We start from the raw sequence: 15,438 nt of genomic DNA on the forward strand, positions 1-15,438 counted from the left end.
GAAGCTGTTTCGAGAAAATCTGAATAGAATAGACTAAAAATACCAGGCCTCTCGGTTTTGTATGCCCATGTACCAGCTGCTGAGGAGAGCAAGGATACAGAGCCAGTTACCTGGTGCCATCCATTTTCTAAGCACAGTTACTGTGTGTCTGTAGCTTCATGTGTGTGGCTGTGAGCAAGGGCTGTGCCAGCAACTGGAGCAGGGCTGAAAACTCAGGGACCGGTATATCCAGGTGCCACCAACTGGGCAGACTGGGATCCAGGGGCAGCTGCTGGACAGGCTGAGTGCCTGAGGCCAGCTGCTGGGAAGACCCACCTTGCACATATGGGTTTATGTATTTCCCACTAACATACCTTCATCCTGATCGGAGTGAGTGGGGGAACAGGATGAGGCTGTTGGTGCTGTTTGTGTTTGCAGGTGAGCTGAGTGTATCTGTTTATGCTGATTTGTGTGGCCAGCCATGCATGTATGTGTTGTAGATGGCTGTTTGTGTGTGTGCCTATCAGGAACACAGGCTCAGCCCTGATACTTTCTGGCCCTGAGGACATGGAGCTGTGGCAGCCTTGCCTCTGTTGGGTAATGCATTTGGCAACTCCCAACACCTCAAACTCTGTTATGCTTGTTTCTGGTCTTACATCTGTGGATATTTCGGCAGAAACTGAATCCCTACCACTACTGAGAATAATTTAGCTTGTCACCTTTGCAACTGTCTTCAACTACTACATGGCCTCCTCTCCACTGGGCTAAATAAGACCAGCTTCCTCAAGTTCTTCTGATGGTACATGTGCTCCTGACCTCTGACCACCATGGTTGCCTTCTGCAGGACCTTCTCTAGCATCTCAGTGTCCTCTTGGACTGCAGGGTTTACAGGGGAAGAGGACAAATGGACACACTATTTCAGACTTGGCCGCACACGTGCTGAACAGAGGCAAATGATAACTTTCGTCATACTTTCATATACACACAGCCCACAGCCTGAAGCATGGCTTGTCCTGCTCATAACAAGAGCACGCTGCTGGTGCCTGCTGTAAACCCTAGCTCCATTCCAGCAGGCCTTCTGCTCACCTGGTCTGTCCTGATGCCTGTGGTTATTCTGTCCCAACCCCATGCAGAACTGTGTGTTTCTCCTTACTGGACTGTGTGAGGTTTCTGCTTCCCAGTCCTCAGGTTTCTCAAGATCCCTCTGAATTGGGGCACTGCTATTCATCTTTTCAGCCACTCCCTCAAAGTTTGAGTCGCCTACCAATTTGCTGGGAGGCGCGCTCCATTTCACCATCCAGGTTGCTATTGAAGATACCGAACAACGTGGGAATGAGCCTTAAGGCTGAAGTGCCACACTCCTCACCACGCAGCAGCTGGATATTGCGCTGATCACTCAGCTCAATCCGCTGGGCCTGGCCAACCAGCCACTTCCATGCACCTGACAGAACTCACTGCTTGAGCAAATAGCTTCCAAGCAGGAATGTTGGGGAAGGTGGCAACCTCCTAAGAGTCAGTTTGCCATCCCTTGATGCTGATAGCTCAAGAAACTTATATGAGCAGCATTAAAGCCTTTTTTGCTTCCTGGTCAACTCCAGCAATATGGAGCTCAAGGTACTAGTTTTTTTCCAAGCTCACTGTTTGCAGTTCCAGGCATACATTAGCTGATTTGCACTTCCTTGTGGGGCTGTGCCACAGAATGATCTAGAGGCTCAAACAGAGGTACCTGCAGAGCCTTGAGGGGAAAATGGGAATATGTGAGGATATAAGACTCAGAAACGTAGAATCGTTAAGGTTGGAAAAGACCTCCAAGACCATCTGGTCCAACCATCACCCTACCACCAATGTCACCCACTAAACCATGTCCCTCAGCACCACGTCCAACCTTTCCTTGAACACCCCCAGGGATGGTGATTTCACCACCTCCCTAGACAATCAGTTACAGTGCCTGACAGCTCTTTCTGAGAATGACTACTGTAGGATGGTGCTGAAATGCTGTATGTGGCAGAGACAATTGTCTCTGGCTTTCATCATCTGGACTGAAAACACAGTTCCACCTAACAGCCCTCCCTTGTATCTCCTCCAAGCCACCTAAGGAAAAGGACTCCACAGACCAGAAGTGTTAACACACTTTATTAAGCTTCCTTTACACCATATTCTCTGCAAAATTAAGAACAAAAGTTTAGCACACTTTGTTGCTCTACACATTATGAAATAAATAAATGAATAACTGCCAAAGACCTCCACTGATGACTTTTGGAGGCTTGTTCTGAGGTGCCTTCTTGTCTGGTTGTGGTCCACAGCTGGAGGAAATGTAACTTGGAACTAGAGAAGGGGACTGTCCTTGTAGTTGCTACTGTGACTTGCACTTTCTGCTCTAAGAACTGCTTACTGGGAAAGGGCAGCTGTAGTGCTATAGGCACCCAGTAAACCCACATCTGCGTAGTGCCACAATAAGAATTTAAGTGCTTGGATTTCATCAAAGTTAAATAACGCAGCTCATTTTTCTAGTTAGCTTAGCACACCACATAACAGAAGACGACATTACTTAATTAAAAAATAAAGCAGAGTTGGTTATCTGCAGCATTACTTGGAAATTTTCATTTTATCTGTAAAAGGAATTGGAGCATTCAAGAACATTAGCAGGAGTGATGTTACGATATGAGGACTGACATTTACCTACACAGTATCGTCAGCTTTCAGAAATACAAACAATGTGCATGCTTGGTGATCTGAGATTTAGCTCCAGTAGCAGATGGGATTACATTTGCAGAGGACTTGCATACATTGTCTACGCTGAACTGAAATTGAAAGCTACTGTGATGGCAATTCATCTAGCATAAAGAATTAGGAAACAAAGTATAATTGCTTGACTTCTGTTGACTTTTGCTAGTAACCCTTTTAAAAGTAGTAAAAACAACATAAATCAGTTGGAATTTGAAAAAAGTCTACCTTGCAAAATATTGTGTAACAGTTTCAGTTTAAGAAAGCCACTTAAAGCAATCGACAAAAGACCTCTGCCTACAAGTGCAATGCAATTATTTTATTTCACAATTTAAAAAAAATAAAATTTGCATAAACTTGTCTCAGCAGGAGTAAGTAACTATGAGAAAAAAGTGATAGCAAAAGGAATAATGTTCTATAAAAAGCTTATATATTGGAGTAAGTTATGGCATAACTGAAGAGACTGAAGGGCATAAAGAAAAAAAGTTACTTCTGAAGGGGATTTTAAAGACTACAATAAATCAAAGTAAAGAGTTACAGGGAAAAACATACAAAGGAAAGAAATTGGAGGAGGAAATTTCCACTAACAATAGCTATGTGGTATCTAATGAGGAGACCTGATCTCAGTGAGAGAAAGAAAGAAGTGGGAGCTGTAAGAACATATCAGTTTAAAGGCAAAGTAAGGTTCTATTCAAATCAAGTTTTATTAGAATATGGACAGATCATTAAAAATATCAAGAAAGTAAACTTACAAAACAAGTGAGTTAAAATAATCCACATATAAAACTACCTCAGTGGAATTACCTGGCTAAAGATAGAAAGCTCAGTTTTACAAGCAGGTTATTTCCCTCTGAGATGTGGGTGAACTACTGGGGTACTGCACCCCATACTGATCACTGCAACTGAACAAATGCAACTCCTCAGAGCTGTGTTGGAGGTCTTCTACCCCGGCAAGTCAATGGTATCCCTTCCCAGAAACACCTCAAGAGAGATTTAAGTGCATCTTCTTGGAAGCATTATTGAGAATGTAACAGAACAAGGAAGTTGTGCTCAGTTTAACAAGGCAGCCTCTGTTAAGAAGGGCTGTTGCCATATGCTCCATGACACTTTCTTCCTTGCCATTTTAAGCCAGTGATCTAAAAATGATGTCCATAATGTTACAGGAATACTTTTCAGGAACACTTAGTGAAAGTTTAACTATTATGGCAGAAAAACCTTACCTAGTTTATCTACATCCAGAGACATTTCAAGGAGACTTTTGAGTATCTGTAGAAGATGACCTACATTTAGGTATTTATGTAATCAAACGTTACCTCAATTGATGAGCTAGATCATCACATGCTAAATCAGTCATTATACACAACAAAACAAGATATTGGTTTTGCTTGCAATGCCAACATTAAATTAAACAAGAGATCTACAAGACTTTTTCAGAAGCTCAACAAGATCAAGTAGAAGTTGAGCCACCGTTAGGTGCAAACCTTGTTATAGTCTCATCCCTTCCATTATCTTCCAACAGAAATTTCCATAATTGCTTGCTCGTGCATGTGCACAGAAGTGCTAATGTTGGTCCAAATGAAGAGTTCACTCTGAACTAGCAGCGGAAGAATCTGAAAATGTAGCTTCTGCTTCTGTTATTCTTTAATCTATGTATATGCAAGCACAGAACATCTCAGTTACTTACTTTGTTTTACATACAAATGTATCACTAGACAACCTATCCTGTAACTTCTATTTTATTTTTTTTGAGTGCATCTATTCAAGGTCACATATGTATCTAGGATATTTTAATACAGCCTTACTATCACAGTCCTCAAGACCTCACTTGGGATAATGAAAGACCTGGTACAAAAACCTTTAGCCAATCTCCACAAGTTATAACAATGACTGCTAACAGGAGAAAGTATTCAAGCAAAACACCACAAACTGCATTTTATTAGTAGGGGATCCTTGTGAAAGATGCAGGTGATCTGAATAGCCGTATCTGTTAGAAATTGCTATAGCTATTACCACCCAATAGAGAGTGTACACATCTTCTCCTTCTGGAAAGGGAAGAACATAATTCACGTTAACACTACGTTCTTTCAAGAAAGACTTCTCAGATAAATTCTGTCAATGCTCCTAAAAGGGGAGGAGAGTACAAGTGAAGTATTAAAAATGAAAGAGAATACTGTTTAAGTAAGAGACATTTCTAGAATTGAGCAAATTGATTATATGGTTTTCACTACCAATGCTGTTCACCTTGGTATACTGTATGATATATTAGAATGAACTGCCTTAAATAAAATTCTGTAATTGTGACAGGTTCCAGCAGTATAATTAGAATATAAAATATAAACAAAAAACAAAACCTGCTATATATTTTTTTAATATTGCAGTTAACTAGAATTTCCAAATACATTGACATTTACATCCCATACAACTTAGTGGTTCCTTCTCTGTAAGAAGTAAATACAAAAATACCAATAAACCCACAGAGCACCATGTTTCAGACCTTCATTCCCCTATACATAAACCATAAATTAACAGTTAATTTAAGCCAGTTAAATTTTTGTCGAGATAAACACTTAACAGCATAGAACCAGAACAAAAGTGAGACATCGATAAAAGTTTTCTGTAAACAATAATAAAGACTATAATGTATAATAAATGGTTGTACCTTTAGTTGTGTTTTTTTTTTTAAACTAACCCTAAAACATAAATATTAGTTCACCGTAAACCATGCAAGTCTTTAAACCCCTAGATGAGATGCTGATACATTTCGCTCTTCTAAAACAGATATTGATAACTGGATGGCTTAGATATCAGTATTTAAGAACTACCATGCTGCAAGAAGGGCTTAGAAACACCCGGAAATTAAAACAGTTCCTAAAATTCTCTTCAGACTTAGTGATTCTCTTCAGCTTTAAGTGATCCTACTGAACTTCTGTTATTCACTAGCTCCACTGAGGGTAAGTCATCCTTTCCCTGAGAGGCTTCATGACCAACTTTCATCACAACACCTAGGATCAAGTGTTGCATTAAAGCATGATAACAAAAAAAATAAATAAAAAGGAAAGCCTCAAGTTTCCTGTAAAACACCAAGAAAAGACGTAAAAGACATAAACATCAAATAAAAGATGAAACAATTTGAGAACCAAGCAATGTGCCAACTGACACTAACTTCAAAGGAGTGGGTATTCCTGGACTCTCCATGAGCTAGACTTCCTGGATATCAGCTGAGGCAGTAACTGGTCATCGCTGTGAGGAGCAACTGGCAGTCCGATGGCTTAGCTGTAGGATAAGTTATCATCATGGTATGAGTGACAGCTTCTCTCCCCTCCATCCTTTGACTATTTCAGTCAGTAATGATAAAGTGTGTTACATTTCTCATCACTGAGTAAATCCTTAATGTTAGGCAAGACTTCAGTGCACTAAGTACTGTATAACTGTTACAAGAAGGAAAGCAGGAAGACACCACTGTTAAGAAAAATCTTGGGTGGCAGAGTCCTTTTTCACTGCCCATTTCCTGAATGTACTTTTTAAAAGAAAACATTTAAAATCAGAAAAGTAAAATTCCACCCTTGTATTACATGGATTACTACAGCCATGTAGGTCATAGCAAAGAAAGAATTTTGAACACTGGATGGACAAAGCTTAACACAATACCATACTGGAACACTCAATATCTAATAAAGTTCTATTATCAATTTGTTTTTGATTTCCATAGATTTCCAAAATACATTTGCAGCAGTTCATTTTTTTCCCTTGAGGGTTTCTGCAGAAAACCTGACTTCTCTGCAATTCTAAAAAACACTCTTTAATATCACAAATATTCAAAGGATGTAGATGTGTCCAAGACTCAGAAGTCTGTATACTTTAAATCCTATCATGTCTTTGAAATCCCTCTGGGTTCCTTCAGGAAAAAAAATATAGCAGTGTGAGAACTAATATTTATGAAACAAGAAAGAAGCACTAAAAGATTCCAAAATTTGAATATAAGAATCAACTAGACCATCAACAGGAAAAGACAGACTTTTTTAAAACTGCATAGTAAGAAAATTCTGTAAAAATCTTTAGAAAATATTACAAAAAATTGTTAACAGTGCTAGACTGTAGTGAGTACCCTTAATAAAAAAAATATCCTCTAAAAATAGTGCTGAATGCAAAAACACACGTTGAGTATTATTTGAGATAGTTATGAAGTTTTAGAGGTAGATGACTAAATCAGTTATTTGGGAGAATTACCACTACAGCTATTGGTGTAAACAGTATTACATTTTACCTATATAGCATTCATATCTGTGCAAGAGTGCAGAGAGAAGGAACGTTTCTTGCCTAACAGCAGCTATATTCATTCAATATCTTTGCTCTGCATCAGTTCTCCTGGAAATGGGGGCAAGAGGAAGAAAATGAGAAAGGCAAGACAAATCAACCCCATTTGCATATGCAGGCAACTAAAAGGCCAAACGCACCAGCCCAATTATACACTAAGGGTGACTGGGCTCATAGCACAATCCTCAGGACATGGCTAGATCAGATGGGTAATACCCAAACACTCTATAGGCTGACAATAAAACATCAGAAACCTTGTATAGTAGTTTCCACAATGTGGAATCAGTCACCTTGCCTTACGTATTCACAACGGTGCTGTGTTGTTGCAAAAGCACCTTTGTTCCTGTTCACCATGTCCATCAGATTCGGGGGTTTCATTACGAAGAAAAGCAGTAACTACTAGCAGCACAAGGCTTTGTCACTAGCGAACAGAGTATGTTAACAGGCTAACACTTGTGAAGCGTTAGGTGTTCCAAAAAGTAACCATTTCAAAAACAGCGTTACCACCAGAACCTGATGGTATTCAAAGCATCTGTTAGTACACAAATGGAATCAGAATTTTCCTATCCTTTGGGTAGTCTTCAAATTTCTCAAGGTACCACCTGAAAAACAAAGGTACAAATGTGATGAGTACTGCATCTTTAAAATATTCTCAAGGAAGTTCATTAACTATATAAAGCTTTCAATTTAATCCTTTTTTTTTTTTTTTTTGATACAAACTAGAAAAGTGTCTTTAGAACCTACTCTGGATAGAAAATTGCTATTTACCACACTCATTCTAAGAAAATCTAATTGCCAACTACAACAAAACAAAGCTATCGTTGCTAGCAACGGGAAATCAAGCTAGTAGGCACAATCAGAGCAGCCAGGGAAGGAACAGACTTCTCTTGTAAAATGTGTATTGTAATGCATCCTATTTATATTTTAGAAGCAGAGGAAAAAATAATATCCAACAGGAATCCTGCAACAGGACTTTTTTTCCCTCAGTGATGCTACAATCTCCATCCTTGGAGGCACTCTGAACTCAACTGGATGAAGGACTTGACAAAAGTTGTCTAGCTTTGGTGTTAGCCCTGGGCAGAAGCAGGTCGGTCTAGGTAACTGGACTAGACAACCTTCAGCTGCCCCTCCCAACCCAAAGTACATTATGGCTCACTCAGCAGTGGCAGGTGGTAGAACAGGGAGAAATAGTCACAGATGACCTGGAAGGTCCAGGTTGGACAGTAAGAAAATCTTGTTCACTGGGATGGTAATACAGAACTGGAACACCCAACAAGGTACAGAAAGATATTTATTTCTGGAACTTTTCAAGACTCTGCTAGGCAAAGCCATAGCTGATGTGACACTTAGCAATGGCATTCTTCCAGTCTACCTCCTCCTATTTATTTCCTCTTATGCCACCAAGTTCCACAAAAACAGTCAAAGCAGGAAGCCAAAAATAACTAAGATTAGGGTGTTCAGGTTCTTTTAAGTGTGCTATTCCTGAAAAAGAATTCTTTCAAGAAGTTTTCTCAAACTGATTCTTCTATTAACAGGAAAGCCAAAATGTGAATACAGTACATTATCAGTCTGATAGTTTCACAGAACAGAGCCTTTATATACAAAAATAAGCAATCAACTCTATGGATATTTAATAGACTTGATTTTGATGGTCCTGCCTGTAGCAGAAACCTTTGGTTATTTTCAGTAATGTAATATTATAGTAAGAAGTTTGAGCTGGAAAATGGACAATAATGTATGTTCAAGCAAAGGTAATTTTCCCAAATGTATCCAATCTTTACAGGTCCAGGATGAATTCTGGTCATGTAATGAATAGCCATTATTTTGACTACCTCATTGTACATTGTGTGCACTTATATTCCTTATGCTTAACACTATTTTGCTGCAATCTTATGTTTAGTACTGCTTGAAGCATTATCTCATTCTTTATTGCAGTTAACAGCTTTTCATTAGACTTGTTCTGCAACATCCCTATGGGATGAGGTATAATTTATACATTGGAAATGAAGTGTGGCACAGACAATAGAAATAAGACAAACACTTACTGGTGGTGTTGCTTTGCCCTAGAGCCCAAGATAAAAAGTGTACACAATGCAAATGCAAGGCTTTCGATGGTGCAGCAGGCAAGGGCAAACCCAAACCATTCCAGGATCTCTCCAAAAAAGTTGGCTCCACTGACATACTCAAACATTCCTCCTAAAAGCAGGACAGGTTTATTTGAAAAGCACCTTAATGAAGGACATATTCAATGTAAGTCTAAGACACCCTATATCACTAATGTCTCTCTATATTTTTAAAGGCAGTAGAAACTGTTTTCCAGTTCAAGCTGTACCATGAAGGATTACTTTAGACATCCTTCTAAAACAGACCTTCTCCAGTTCCACTCTTCTTCAATGAATCATGAAAAAAGATTTAGTACCAGAAGTGATTCCATACCTATGTAAATAACTACTTCAAGCTGTGTATGACCATGTACAAAACCTTTTTTTTAAATATGCAAAAAATAGAAAACACAATACCATTTACATGTAAAATAGTCCCATAAATTACACCTAGGGTTAGTTAGCATACAATGTCTCGTTTCTCCAGTTTAAGTATCCCAAATTATATTAATCATAAAGAATATTTTTCTAAATTTAAGTTGCAAATTTATGCTCTAGCTTAAGATGCATTGCCCTTTTGTTCCTGTGCCCTGCCAGGTCTGGAGAAAGATAACCTTAGCTACTTCAGTCCTGACCCTTATCAATAGAAATAACTGGCAGTTTGTATTAAACATATTTTACAGCTAATTATGCATAAACAGTCAGTACTCACCTGCTGGGAGTTATTTTTAAAAATAAGAACTTTCACCCTAATTCCAAAGTTAGAGTACAAATTGATAACATAAGTGCATGTCCTAGTGGGACCAAACAAGCAAATATTTGCCAAGCTTAATAAAGGACACGTTTTGACCTTGTTTTTAATTACTCTGTTTTTGTGACAAAATGGCAGAATTCTAGCACTTGAATTGGATAAGTAATATCAAGACTGACTCCTCCTGATTATGCAGCAAAACAAATCTTATTTCCTTCTAAACATCTGAACATCTCACACTACATCTGTATTCATCTTAACAGATGTTAATTCAACTGCCCATGTAAAGATACAAACTTATGTTCTTGGTGAAAAATATGAATGCTACAAAATCACTTCCTTAGATAGTTATTTATGATATGACAGGAAACTTGTAATATCAATTTGTCCATCTCCAGTAAAATATATCAAGCTTTGGAAGGTCTCTGTAACACCAACTTGCAAAATAATTTAGGTTGAAAGGGTCTTGAGATCATCTAGTCCAACCTCACTCTGTTCAAAGCAGGTTCAGCTAGAGAAGGATGTCCAAAATAGCATCCAGTCACATTTTCAGCATCTCCAAAGGTGGAGACTCCACAGCTTCTCTGGGCAACCTATTCTAGTCTTTGGCCAACCTCATGGTAAAGAAGTTATGTTCACATGGAATTTCACGTGTTTTAATTTGTGTTCATCGCCTTTGGCCTGTCACTGTGGACCACTAGGAACCTGGCTCCCTCATCTTCATTGCCTCCCATTTGGTACTTATTTACATTGATGGGATCCCCATGAGCCTTTTCTTCTCTAGGCTGATCAATTCCAGCTCTCTCAGCTTCTCCTCACAAAACATGCTTCTTTTGCTAAATAGATTTTTGTAACACTTTACTCACCTCTTGGTATCTTGTAACCAGTTTCCCCTGGTTTTCTCAGATTTCTAAGAATATGATCAGAATGAATATTGATTGCCATGCCGACCAGCCACCCTATAAAACCTGAAGAGAAATATTTAAAATACTTATCTTTAATACATTGAGTCAAAGCACTCTATCAGGAAAAAAAAAGTCGTATTTCAAACATTAGCCATATTGTCTCAAAGCAGTAATAATGTAAGCAAGATAAACAATTCTAGTGACATTATGCACAATCCCAATCCCACAATGAGCTCTTCAGCCAGTAAAGCTCACAGTAATCAACAGGTCTCTTGACAGGAATAGTATTTTTAAGTTTTATTCTCATGTTGCCAAAGGTATGCACATATATTTAAATGTATGTGCACACAAATATACACCATGTAATGTGTATAACCCCTAACTTCCATAAAGAAAAATCAAACACACCATTTTAAACAACACTGAAGGAATCAGCCATTCTCATTCCTAGCACCTTAGTCTTTTTTTTTTTTTTTTTTTTTTTAAAAAGTGACAGTATGCCAGAGTTTCCACAGCACACTATGTAATAAAAGGAATAAAAAACCACTAGACTACCAAAGGCAGCATAATCACCTTCCTAGAAGTTTGGTTTAGAGTATTCCTAAACCTAGTCTTGCTGAGCACTATAAATACTGAGCTTGCAATTATTCAACAAATATGATGCAAAGAGAGAAAGAGCTTGAACTTTCTTTAGGGAAAAACTCCTGCCGTATTGTCTCAAGCTCAGTCCACAGTCATGAAAGATTCCTTTCTGTGACCTAAACAAGAAATGTATTTTAAGGACACCTGTAACAGAGAATGAATTCTAGTGAAGTTGAAATAAAAAGCTGAGAGAAATAAACAAAAGGACTTAATACTCTCTACAGGTTTGATAGATCTGTAGAACTATCAACCTGGCAGATAGGAGATGAACTTGAGTGCAATTCATATTCAGCGATCCACAGAACAAAGTTAACTAATTTCACAGTCAGTTGTTGCTTTAGTTGTAATCAAGCATCTACTGTGGACAAAGCATGCTTAAGGTTGACACTCAACACTTCAATAGAACACTGGTTTTCTGTTCATCTTTGACTTCCTTTGAATATGTTTGGTGATATTAGTAAAGGGAGAAGATAGTGGTACACAGCAAACACTATTATTCTATACAAGGTTATCTTAAACAGCCCCAAGTCATTTGGGAGTTTATCCATCTGAATAGAACTTAGCTAACTTAGCTGTGAAGACTTAGAGGTGAGCAGGCTGTCATGAGGTCTCAAACCCTAAAAGCACTGCAAGCTAGCACAATGAAAGGGAGAACTGGAGAAAGCATGACTAGAGCTCTCATAGGCAGCCTGTGGGGTGTTCCTCATTAGTCTGCTTGCTTTGCAACCTTAGTTTTATCACATGTTGTGCTGCATTTGAAGCAGCACTTTTTGCTTTCCTTTCAAAGGAGACTAGTTCACTGCCCTGAACTAAACCAATGCACCGTCTGTAGAAGCCATGAGGGAACTGCATTAAAGCTGTATCAGCGCTCCAGATCAATTGCTGGTGTAGATGTAAGGCATTGATTTCCCAGAATTAACTCCTAAGCATCTGAAAACAGACATCCCATCAGTATCCTAAGGATCCACAGATAGGAATCTGGAGAAGTGAAGCTAATTAGCCACAGTGGTGGGAGGTCTCAAAGAAACATTGCGTTCTCTATCTTCGCCGCAAATTTCTCTTTAACTTTCAGCTGAACCTTGTTTGTCTGCCATTTGTTGACACTCCCATTTTTGTTCCTTGTGTAACTTCATGTAGATTAAAACAACTTATTAACATAATAATATGTCAGATGTGCTTTCCTGCTGTTCTCCAATCTTATAACTTTTTGTCATTTTAGCCACAGCCTTAAAGACACTGCCACACGTTTCTGAAAAATTAGAGCATAGCCCAATTGTTCAGGGAGCATCTGGCATACAATAAAGCACTTCTGCATTTGAGTGACCAAAAACTACAAGCATGAACTGCAGATATTCAAACAATCTTGTGTTCGCCCCAAGTAACTATTATAAATAGCCACTAGATGCCAAGTTACAGACATACATACGTACGTACGTATACCCTTTCAGCAGGAATCAAAGAAAAAAGTCTTAGGTTTGGCTCTCTCAGACCCATACTGACCCATCTCAAGACTTATTACAAAACAAAAAATAAAAAAAAAAAAAAAAACAACAGGGAGTGACGGTACTACAGTAGATGCTATGCATACCAAGAATCTCCACTTCCTTACTTTTCAGGGTAAATTTAGACTTAAATAATAAGTTGTCCTTGTAGTCATGAAACCAACACCTCTTACAACTAGCAGTACAGGAAATATAAAAATTAATTCCACATTGGTATTACTTGCAAAACAAAAAGTTAAAATTTGTACTCAGAAGTAATCATAACTAAAGGCAGATGAACCTAAGCATTATCAGTAATACACTTGCACTTTTCAAAAATCCTTAAAATAGAGTATTCAAAAACAACAAACAAACTAGGAAACCTGAACACGACCCATTACCTTTTTTTCCCCTAACCTTTCAGTAAGGAGGCATTAATTTATGCCTCATGATTCATGTTTTGTTTACAGCACAGTTTTGAGATAATCTTTTGATTAAGGTACTATTTATTTTGTGTTGCATCACTCTTTAACAGTTTTGATCAACTGTTCTTCTGAATGCTTTTTTTTTTTTGGAACCATGTTTAACCAAGAGACTAGAACTTCAAAAGTACCACAAGAGTTTCATGTGCGCCCATACAACTACCTACCTCCCCAGTGAAGATATTCCCTTGTACCTCATCTTCTCTATTTTTGGAGCACAAATACTACTTCCTCTTAATCATTGAAAGATAATCTATTGAGACCTAAATTTATTCAATCTCAATTGTTACAGCACAGTGGCCCTCTACTGTCATCTGCCATAATACTGCAATGAAAAAACTCTTATTCTTGCTGTACAAGGTCTGAGAAATCTGTGAGAAACATCATCTTGCTTTGACTCCAGAAAACCAGTAAGAATTGTACTGGCTCAGATTAAGAATCCACACAACCTAGTGTTCCATCTTTCCCTGACAAGGCAAAATATTCTGCCTTATCTTCAGATCATAGAGAACCTTCAGTAAATAGTTCCTTAGAAAAAAAAAAAATGGTATTACATTTGACAGTAGGCAAAAGCAGGTGCCCAGCAAACAAGAAGTAAGGCAAAGAATGCAATCAGCAAACACCTTATCTTTTTAATTATATGCCTGGCTTCAAAAGAAGTGTAATCTCACCTCCTGATAGGACTGAATGATCAACCTTCCAACCCCACCCTTGTGGGACAGTTTTGTTCTTTGCCAAAGCCCACTCATTGCAGTGGTGGGAGATAGGTATGTTTATAAAAAAAAAATAGCCTAACATCAAGGACTTTTGATGTTAAAAGTGGCATCCTAGTATTGGATTTTGATTGTTAAAAGTGGCATCCTAGTATATGAGGTAACTGACTTTACCTCATGAATTTGTTCAGTTCTGTTCAACCACACACAAGCCTTTAGTATCTATGGCATCAAGAAACAAAAACAAAGGAATTTTAGCTTAATCTACATGTTACATGGAAAAATCTGTCTGATTTGTTCTAAACTCACATGCTGCTAGTTCCATTTAAGGCCTGCAGTTCCTATACTGAAGGCTACTACACTTGGTTCTTATTCACTTTGGCGTTAAAGGATAAAGAAATACAACACATTTGTCTAGCGCTGACACCACAGGAAAAAAAAAATTGTTTATAATTGTAAGATAAAAACCATTAAAAGGCCTCCAGCTACACTACCACAAACAAGATAGTTAAGCTTATTTACAATACTGAGAAAAACTAAAACGTGATTGAAGAATACTGTAACATTATAGTAAATAAAGCTGTGAGGACAGAAGAATTTCTGCTCCTAATGCTCTCATGCAATGGCTTAACTCACCTGTAATGAAACAAGGACCTTTTAGCCAGCCTGGAGGATATTCTGCATAGTTGCTTAAGCTTCGGCCTTGCAAGTATCCATTGTAAACGCAGAAGAGAAGCGCTAGCAGGAAGGTGAAAAACGGTGTTGGCTTTCCTTGCCGGATCAGGAAGGGAAATATGAGCGCCCTGTAACGAGCCGGGAAAGCAGCATTGTTGCACGCAAGGCAATTACCGTGACCGGAGCGGTAAGGACAAGCGTGGCTCAGCACAGCTCGGCCGTGCGCGCCGTACCTGTGCAGGTAGTGCAGCGCGAAGCCGCCCAGCAGCACGCGGTTGGGCCAGCGGCCGGCGGCGGCCCCACAGGCGGCCAGGGCGAGGGGGACGAGCAGCGAGGGCAGCTCCTGCAGCGCCCAGGCGGGCCGGGCGGGCAGCGGGCAGCCGAAGCGCGGCGACGAGTAGCGGCCGTAGGGCATGGGCACGAAGCGCAGCAGCAGCGCGGCGCCGGCGCCCAGCGCCACCAGCCCGTAGGCCAGCAGCTCCAGCAGCCGCCGCTCCTCGGCGCCCGACACCCGCCGCCAGAACGCGCACGGGCCCGAGACCGAGCCCGAGCCCTCGCCCGCTGCCGCTGCCATGCCGGGAGGGGGGGGGGGGAGCCGAGCGCAGCCGAAGGGAGCCGAAAGGAGCCGAAGCGCGGAGGGAGGGAGGGAGGGAGCCGCGCGGCCCCATTC

At 39.6% G+C, this 15,438-nt stretch overlaps 1 protein-coding gene across 1 annotated transcript; it reads right to left on the reverse strand.

Moving 5' to 3' along the window:
• Positions 1 to 7,552: 7,552 nt before the first annotated feature.
• On the reverse strand, positions 7,553 to 15,342 carry SRD5A1 (steroid 5 alpha-reductase 1; the record flags this gene model as incomplete). The annotated part of the gene is made up of 5 exons (XM_084281645.1): positions 7,553 to 7,619; positions 9,063 to 9,213; positions 10,737 to 10,838; positions 14,730 to 14,896; positions 15,002 to 15,342. The coding sequence occupies 5 exons, from the start codon at positions 15,340 to 15,342 to the stop codon at positions 7,553 to 7,555; spliced, it is 828 nt and encodes a 275-aa protein (XP_084137771.1).
• Positions 15,343 to 15,438: the final 96 nt, after the last annotated feature.

This window comes from Netta rufina (genome assembly GCF_964035555.1).
Source record: "Netta rufina genome assembly, chromosome: 2".
In the NCBI taxonomy this organism is placed as follows: domain Eukaryota; kingdom Metazoa; phylum Chordata; class Aves; order Anseriformes; family Anatidae; genus Netta; species Netta rufina.